Below are 9008 nucleotides of genomic sequence, written 5' to 3'. Positions count from 1 at the left end.
ATCAAAAATATCAAGAATATTTGATGAAATCATTCCCGACATCAAAGGCTTACAAGATGGTATTTGTTGTTAGAAATGATTTGAATATGGGTAAAGGAAAGATTGCTGCTCAATGTTGTCATGCAGCTGTCGGTCTCTATAGAAATATTCTCTATGAAAACACCTCCTATTTTGCTCAAACTCAATTATTATTTTCATCATCAAATTCAGAGCCAACACAAATCACCAACCAAGATATGCAACAATGGAAACAATATTTACATGACTGGGAAGTAACAGCTGAAGCTAAGATTTGTCTTAAAGCAGATAGTGATAAGGAATTGGATAATTTATTTCAAAAATGTTTACAACAACGTTTGAATTGTTATCTTGTTGTTGATGCTGGAAGAACTCAAATTGAAGCTGGATCGAAAACAGTACTTGGAATTGGTCCAGCTCCTGTAGAATTAATTGATACTGTTACAAAACATTTGAAATTATTGTAAAAATATTAATAAATATTTCAAAAACAAAATGGAATTGGAGGAACAAGAATTGGAAGAGATTTTATCGAGAATATTTATGAAGAACAAACCCTCTCCGAGGATGAGCCAAAAGGTGATCCGAATGTTTACTTTTATCAAGACAATTCACAGAGTTTCAAGTCGAGGAGTGTGATGGTAGATTGGTGTATTGGTAATGAAAACTTGGTGAAAAGGCTTAGGGAACAAAATAACAGCTTTTTACGATTTCCTGGTGAATTTGCACGTGGAAATTTGAGGAAAATGTGGAATAATCTAGTTCCAGATGATGTGCATTATTCAAATGGGATGTTCAGAGTTTGACTATCCTCTGATGAATGATTTGCCAAGTGAAATATTTAAACCAAACAATTTCTACTCTAGATAGTATTCAGAAGCCAAAGGCATGCTTTACGTCAGTTCATTCATATGGATCTCTTTCTGCATTGGGACCAACTCTTCAGTTGAAAGGAGGCGATTATAGTAACAAAATTACAATTCCCTCAAATAGTATTCTAATCTGACACTTTGAAAATGTCTCACCTCGTCAACTCTGCTTCAATCACTAAGACATTACAAGATTTTCATTCTATCTTCACCTCCAATTTCAAAAGAAAGATTCACCTCTGGCAATACACTCAGCAAGGAATGGAAGAGATAGATTTCACAGAGGCTGCAAACAATCTCGATACAATGATAACTCGCTTAATGTACTAAATTTCCACCAAGAAAATCTCAAGTCCCAACATCATGATGATACTTCGCCAATTAACCTTCAAAAAATATTGAACACCACCCACCTTACTCCACAAAAATCACCTCAATATGTAAATCTGACCTTCTATTTCCAAATAATTGAACCATTGAAATTCTTATTGAGCATTGAGCAAGGGAATAATAATAAATTTTCGCTTGGTTTTCGCTCTTTCGCTTTAAAAAAAAAATATAAAGATCAGCAGCTTTGCACACCAGGAGTTTGTGTTTTTGTTTTAGTGGTCAGCAGCATTAGAATTATCATGAAGGTGGCATTCGGAATTTTGGCACTCTTGTTGGTGCTTGTTGCCTATGCATTGTATCCGTTGATTTTATTTCCTGATTTATCATTCCAATTATATTATAAGAGTATGGTATTTAAATTATCTGTTAGATTTGCAGATATTGTAAAATTCAGACAGGAATTGTACAAGGTTAGAAATACTACTATGGAATCTAGTTTATTGCAAAAAACTACTCATCAAATTCAATATAATATTTCATCATCGGAATTGTATTTGAAAGAGATGGATTCAACAAGTGATATGGCACAATATTTATTGAGAATTTACACACCAAAACAACATCGTCCAGGTGGATATCCAGTATTAGTTTATACTCATGGTGGTGGATGGGTTTTAAATCATATTGACGTTTATGATTCATTCTGTAGAAAAATGTCAGAGAAGGGATTTGTAGTTGTCAGTGTTGGATATAGAAAAGCTCCAGAAAATGTTTTCCCAGCTTGTTTGAATGATTTATTGAATGCATTGACTTGGGTTGGAAAGAATTTGAGGGATGAAAAGTATAATGCCAATCTTAATCAACTCACTGTTTCTGGTGACTCTGCTGGTGGTCATATTACTTCACATGCCCTTGTTAGGTTATTGATGGCAGATCAGGAAATTGTCAAGAAGGAACAAATTCCAAAAATTCATCAACAAGCTCTCTTCTATCCAGCTCTTCACTATTATCCTGCTAATAGAACCAAGTTTGAATCTTACAAATTATTTGGAGATTTTGGATTTGTTTTGGATAGTCCAGTTCTTGAGAAGTTTTGGAGATATCTTCTTGGAACCCAAGTTTCAGATGAAGAAGCTGCTGCCAATCCATACTTTTCAGTTATGAGTGCATTGGATACTCGTGATCCTGATGCTAGAGCTAAGGTTTACTCAAAGCTTCCTGGAGGTTTCGTCATTACTGCTGAATATGACATTTTGAGAGATGAAGCTGCTGAATTTGCTCGTGTTGTTACTGAAGCTTCTAATGGTACATCTACACTCAAACATTTCAGAACTCCAAAGGTTGTCCACGGTTTTGCTCAATTCCCAAGTGATGACATGGCCAACAATTTTGCTGCCCTTATCAAATCATTCTTTGTTTCTTCAACTCCATCCACAACAACTGAACAACAAACAACTACCCAACAATCATAAATTATTTCATCTTTTGCTTTTTATTTTTACTAGAGTCAGTATTGTTTCGTTTTCTTTTAAGAATCAAATCCTCAATAATTTCCTCTTCAATTTTCCTTGCTGCTTCAATTTGCTTTTCCATTGATTTGGTCTTTTCTATTGCCTCAAAGTTTTCAATTTTGAGTTTTTCACACTTGTCAAATACAGTAGTAATCTTGTTTTCATGTCAATACATTGAGAAAATATCACCTGGTTCTTTTAATAGCAGTCATTATTCTCATCCATTCCTTAATTTGAGGAAAGTATGTCTTCCTCAGTGTACGTAAATTTTCCTTACAAATTTCAAAGAGTGTGGTATTGTCAATAGTTTCCTGGTCTTGGAAAATATCTTTCAAATCAATTGTAATCTCATAATCATTCGAGAAGATACCAACATCTTTCATCATGTCATCAATGTCTAGAGGCACAGAGTTTTCATCCTCTTCCTCTTGATAACCTGTTACCTCTTCCCATTCATCCTCTTCATTTTCCTCCGCAGTTATTTCATAGTTATCCATATTTACATTATAATTATCGTTTTGTACATTATTTTGCTCGGTTATATTCTCATCAGAGGTTGAATTTATAGTTTCAATATAATTAAAGTTTGGATCAATAGTGACAGGTGGATTGACTGATTCGTCCTCTCTAATTGCAATTTTCATCATTTCTTCAAATGATGGAATAATCTGTTCGAGACAAACCTCGAGTTGTCTCAGACACACTTCAATGTGGGCCATCTTTTCAAAATCATTATCCTTAATATTCTTAAATTTTCCCAATAAAATAGTTTGTCTATGTCTTTGTCTTTCATTTCGAATTTGAACTTGATTGAGATGATGTTCTCTCAGTTTAGGAAATTGAAATCTCAATTTCTTTTCAATATACTCATATCCTTTTTGAAAAGATGGATACAATTGACCATATGTTTCACTCCAATTTTCAATATATTCCAATGCCTTTGCTCTCAATTTCATTGCAGATTTCTCAGGTGGAGGCAACACATCAGGCACACAAATAGCACTATATTTTGAATTTTTCCTCGTTAGGAATGCATTATCTTTACCACTACTAACGTTCGAAGTGGCAGCATCCGTCCTACTTGCTGGACTACCTGCCACTGTCAATATAATAAATTCCTTAAAATCCTGAGCCAGAAGTGTTCTAAATCGTTTACTTCTCATTGCTTCATGAATAAAAGTCAATGCAAAATATCGAATGGTGGAATTCTTCTTTGTCAATATCGATTTTATCAATTGATGATAAGCAGTCTCAACATAGACATCTCCTTGCTTTAGTATTGATTTAAATTTATGTAAAATTGCATCCTCAACATAGGCATCAGCATCCTTTGAGCAATGTTTATGTAGCAATGTACTCAATTCATATTTTGTTTTTTCATTAATTTTAGCAGTCGATTCCGCAGTCGATCCAACAGATGCTGATGTTGATGGTAGTACACTATTGCTAGTATTAGTATTTGGTAGAGTTATATTATTTAATAGTTGGTGTTGTCTTGTTTTTGATGATGAAGGAGAAGCACCCGAAGATGATGAAGATTGATCCGAAACTCTTCTTCTAATCATTTTTTTTAATTGTTTTATTAATATTGTGATTGCGTTGAGTTCATCAACTTCATTCTAGTAATTTTTAATATTAATATTAATAATAACCAGGAATAAATTTCAATAATTTGGTAGAATTTAATGTTCACATAATGAGAATTCTCTTTCGTATAATTCATTTTGTTCATCCCTTTTGTACTTTCTACTCTCCATCAATTGCTCACGAACCTCTTCGGCTTGTGCCTTACTCATCAAAGGAAGGAATGGAATAATCTCCTTAATAAGAATTGGATAAGGTAACTTTTTAACGAGAGGGAATGCATTCGAAATGGCAGCATCTCTCCTCTGATTATCAATGTTTGAAGTTGAAACAATTGGCTTTTCTGGATCAACAAAGAAAAAGACAAGAATTTTTCTGGTGGCAACCTCAGTTGGATCCTTTGGGAAGAAATGTCTAACTCTGTGTTGATGGGTATTTGGGAAGAAGATGCATTTTCCTTCTGTGGTTTTGACATTTCCCAAAATTGTGAATAATTTATCACGATCATGAATCTTTCAAAGAAATTTGAGAAATTAATTGATGAATATTGAATTAAGGTAACTTACATTACATCTGTCCCAAGCTTGTTTTACATTATCTTGCTCAATACCAAAAAAACTTTCCTCATCCAATGAAGATCTAAATTCCAAAACACTTTCCTTCACATTTTGACATTCATAATAAAAGATGGCAGTAGCTACAATATTCTCAGTATCCCCTTCTGAGTGCCAAGTACCACCTGGATAGAAACCTTGTTCTGGAGTGACAATTACATTTGCTGCCTTGACAATTACTTGAACCTTCTTTTTGAACTTGACAAATTTCTTGACTGGTTGAGTTAAATGTGACAAGACCTCACAAATAGTATCTTGTAATTCTTTCTGTGATGTTGGATTAATGTTATTGATATAGGAAAGTGGTTTGACATTTCCTTGTTTGTCAACTTCAAAATCTGTTGGTAGCCATTGAGTGTTAATCTGTTTCATATTCTTTACCAACTTTTTTTTCGTATCCCCTTTCAAAATACTATGCTCTTTCGAATAGCAATACAATGAAGGATGGATAATATCGAGAACTTGTTGATTTGAACCAGGATGCCAATCCCATTCCTCCTTAGGTGTACTCTCCACCAAAGAATTCAAATGTTTCTTCAATCTTTCAGTCAACTCTTCTGGAATCCAATCTTCCTTCTCAACACATACATCTGGTCCAACTTTCTGTTCCTTAAATGCACAATGAGCACATGGACAAAGACAAAACTTGGTTGACCTCCTATATGATCTTCTTTCACCATCATCATCATTATACTCCTCATCGTCCGAATATGAAATCCTCATTACTTTTTTCTTCTTTTTACTCGGTTTCTTATCTTCAAGAGTTCCATCGAAAAGTTCTTCATCTTCATTCAATTCTTCTGCATCACTATCGGGATCAGAGAATAGTTTCTTCTTTGGTTGAGCACCACAATATCCACAACAATAGTGAACAGAGTGGGAAATTGCTTTGATATCACGTAAGATATCAATTCCAACATCAAAACTAGAGTTTGATATACCTTGTTTGGTACATTCGTCTCTCCACTTTTTAATAATTCTCTTATTGTCAATCTTGGCATGCCATTTGGGTTTAATCAATATTTGTCGAACAATCTTATCGGCATGGAGTGGATTTACTTGAATTGGTTTAGTTTTAATTGATGACGATTCTTGTACATTCTCCTCCTCTGATGAGTAATCTTCTTCTTCATCTTCGGAAGAAGATTCGGCTGGTCTCTTTGACATGTTTTTTCTAATATTCGAATTGGTTTAAAATATTTTGTAATCACTTATTTCCACCAATTACTGACAATTAACAATCTGATGGCATAGAAAGTTCACAGTAGCAACTACATGAATTTGATTGAATCTATTCCTTGCCTTTTACTGAAAGAAATTCAATCAAAAAAATGTTGAGATCATTATCGCGTTTTAGTACAACTACTACAGCTTTTACTTTATCTCGGAAATTATTAATCAACAAGAATAATGATTATCCTTTTTCAAGAGCAATGATGAAGAAACAATGTTTTTCTAAAGCAATTCAGCATCAAGATATGAGGGAGGTGATTAATAAAGAAACAGCATTAACAGAGATTGATTCTCTGCTGGGGAAGAAGAAGGCTCCTGCTTTTGAATATATTTATGTGACTCCTTCATTGTTAACGACGAGGATATTTAGTTCGGATTCATCAGTGAATCCGTATGGTCACTCTGCTATTCGATATACTAATCCAGAAGATGGAAAATCAATAGTGATGAATAGTAGGTATTTTAATTGTTGAAATATTATTCTGAATATTTTGTCATCTTTGTAATAGTTGTTGGAAAACCAGGTCATAGAATGGTGAATTTTATACCTGCTGATGATTATTTGTTTGGACATCCGAGGTATGTTTAATGGAATAATTATATATTGGTTGACATGTTGTGAATTAAACATGCAGTAAATGTACAGTGGATGATGGTAATGAACAAGGTGGAATTTATTCGAGAACAATGATTTCTTTCAGATTTGAGGAATGGCCAGAAGAATACATTAAACAAATGCATGAATATTTTGTGGAAACTCAAAAATTGGGTGATTTGAATATGGCCAAATATAGTATGGTTAATGGACCAATTTATAACTTATTTAAGGGCTTTTCATGGTTTTCTGGAATTGCAGAAAGAGGAAATTGTGCCTATTGGACATCAAATGGTTTGAAAATAGCTCATATTTTAAATAGCTCAACAATGTGGCCTAAATACGCGAGCATCAAATTATACACCAAAGTTATTCTTAACAAGCAAGAATTATGGGAAAAGTGGACTGATTTCAAAAAGAAGAGTACTGATATGATTAATCAAACAGTTGGTAGAGAATTAATTACACCCCCACCATCAGCAAGTCAACATGACTCCCATGAGGGTTTCCTCTCGAGAATTAATGAAACGTTCTTTGAGAATGACAATGAAGAGGAAGCTAAATTAGCTCCCTATTGGAAAAGATCCAATTTCAATATTGTCACCTACAGATGCAAAGATGAGAGAATGAGAGCTTCCCAGATAAAGGGCTGGGTTAAACCATTCAGATCACTCGAACATTTAATCTTTGATGAAATGGATGAAATGTCCAATGTAATTGTTGAAGTGAAGGAAAACAATAATGAACTCGTAGCAGTACCATCCCTCAAAGAACCAAATCATCGTCCAATGTGGAATTTATAAGCTCTCTCTATTACTAATTGTCTTGCCCTGCTTGGGGACGAGAAATCAGTAAGTACAGCGGAGTTCAGTATTCCGCCTATGCCTCCAACACCTTCCAAATTATTGCAACACACAACAATAAAAAATGGCTGGATGGTTCTCGTCGACACCTGCACAATCACTCTTCATCAAACCAAAGCTTGAAGAGATAGTTTCCGATAGCTTTGAAAAATTTGAACAATATAAATTTCCTCTTGTGGTATGTTTTGTGTGATGGAAATTAATGCTTGACCAAGGAAAAATTGTGGAAATAGGAATTTTCGGATTTTGATAAATTAGAGAGTGAAATTGAGGATAAGGATGGTGACTATAAATTATTATTCGAGGAAGAGGATAGAATCATGTGGAAGAAATTAAATGGTGAAGGAGGATCTAAAACCATTAGTGAAGAACATTCTCATTTAACAGTCAGACACAAGTACAAGATGATTGTTAATTATCCAATTCAAGTGTTTTATGATGTTTTGAGAGCGTATGATTTTCGTTATTTGTGGGACAACAGAGAAGCTGGAAGAGAAATTGTACAAATTTTTAACATTCCTGGAAAGGTAATTATTTTGTGAAATAATATTAATAATAATAATAATTGGAAATAATTTAGCCACAAAATCAAGTTTTGGAATATTTAGTCAAGAAGGGGAATTTAATTGTGAGCTCACGTGATTTAATGACAGTCAATGCAGAGAAATACGATGAAAAAACTAATACCTACTTGATGATTGGTAAGAGTGCAGATTCATTCCCAAAGGAAACTAAATCAGAATATGTTAGAACCACTGTTTTATTTTTGGGTATGAAAGTTAGCCCAATAGATGAAAATGTAAGCTGACAATAATTTACAATATTTTACAATAATCATTATAAAAAAGAGATGTGAATTTTGGTGTGTCACACAGGTTACACCTGGAGGCCTCATTCCCAATGTTATTTATGATTGGGCACTCACCTTCCTCCCTAAAGAATTCCACCAAACAACAGCTAAAGGTTGTCAAAAGAGAATTGAAATGAATTATCCATCCTACACCAATTATTATCAACTTTACAATAAGAATAATGACAACAACGCGTCTGCCTCTACTACCACCACCACCACAGAACAATAAACTCAATAAACTGAATAAAACAACAATACGTTGATTGAATTTAGTACCGAAACAGTTTATCATCCCTTTTTCAAATTCCTCAACGTTTTCAAAAAAACAAAAATAGAACAAGTTAGAAAAACAAGGAGAGAATTTAATTATTGCAAATTTTCAGGCTTTTGTTTCATAGTGAAGGGTTTGAATTGTTTTTCCAAAGATTGGATTGTAGAATTGTAGTATATATTGCTGATAATACTAGTACAGAACAGGAATATAGAGAATGGCAGAACAAAATAGAGCCTCCACTGATATGTGTGAGCATTGTTTTGA

The 9008-nt window shown here is 33.8% G+C and overlaps 6 protein-coding genes across 6 annotated transcripts in view; 4 read left to right on the top strand and 2 right to left on the bottom strand.

Moving 5' to 3' along the window:
• Positions 1 to 23: 23 nt before the first annotated feature.
• Positions 24 to 485, top strand: NAEGRDRAFT_32641 (uncharacterized protein; the record flags this gene model as incomplete). Its single annotated transcript, XM_002678836.1, has 2 exons — positions 24 to 128; positions 213 to 485. 2 exons carry the CDS (start codon positions 24 to 26, stop codon positions 483 to 485), a joined length of 378 nt encoding a protein of 125 aa, XP_002678882.1.
• A 1217-nt stretch (positions 486 to 1702) lies between these two features.
• Positions 1703 to 2689, top strand: NAEGRDRAFT_48037 (uncharacterized protein; the record flags this gene model as incomplete). Its single annotated transcript, XM_002678835.1, has 1 exon — positions 1703 to 2689. The coding sequence occupies one exon, from the start codon at positions 1703 to 1705 to the stop codon at positions 2687 to 2689; it is 987 nt and encodes a 328-aa protein (XP_002678881.1).
• Positions 2685 to 4293, bottom strand: NAEGRDRAFT_79246 (uncharacterized protein; the record flags this gene model as incomplete). The annotated part of the gene is made up of 1 exon (XM_002678704.1): positions 2685 to 4293. The coding sequence occupies one exon, from the start codon at positions 4291 to 4293 to the stop codon at positions 2914 to 2916; it is 1380 nt and encodes a 459-aa protein (XP_002678750.1). The 3' UTR covers positions 2685 to 2913.
• A 117-nt stretch (positions 4294 to 4410) lies between these two features.
• NAEGRDRAFT_65969 (uncharacterized protein) lies at positions 4411 to 6093 on the bottom strand (the record flags this gene model as incomplete). The annotated part of the gene is made up of 2 exons (XM_002678703.1): positions 4411 to 4824; positions 4879 to 6093. 2 exons carry the CDS (start codon positions 6091 to 6093, stop codon positions 4411 to 4413), a joined length of 1629 nt encoding a protein of 542 aa, XP_002678749.1.
• Positions 6094 to 6846: 753 nt separating this feature from the next.
• NAEGRDRAFT_65968 (uncharacterized protein) lies at positions 6847 to 7557 on the top strand (the record flags this gene model as incomplete). Its single annotated transcript, XM_002678834.1, has 1 exon — positions 6847 to 7557. The coding sequence occupies one exon, from the start codon at positions 6847 to 6849 to the stop codon at positions 7555 to 7557; it is 711 nt and encodes a 236-aa protein (XP_002678880.1).
• A 380-nt stretch (positions 7558 to 7937) lies between these two features.
• Positions 7938 to 9008, top strand: part of NAEGRDRAFT_65967 (DUF51 domain-containing protein) — a gene marked incomplete at both ends in the record, with an annotated part of 1445 nt that continues 374 nt past the window's right edge. The window contains 2 exons of the mRNA XM_002678833.1: positions 7938 to 8144; positions 8198 to 8416. Of these exons, the coding sequence (XP_002678879.1) occupies positions 7938 to 8144; positions 8198 to 8416 (426 nt within the window). The remainder of the gene's footprint in view (positions 8145 to 8197; positions 8417 to 9008) is intronic.

The sequence above is a fragment of the Naegleria gruberi genome (genome assembly GCF_000004985.1).
Source record: "Naegleria gruberi genomic scaffold NAEGRscaffold_16, whole genome shotgun sequence".
NCBI lineage: Eukaryota > Heterolobosea > Eutetramitea > Acrasida > Naegleriidae > Naegleria > Naegleria gruberi.
This window is presented reverse-complemented; position numbering and strand designations above follow the sequence as displayed.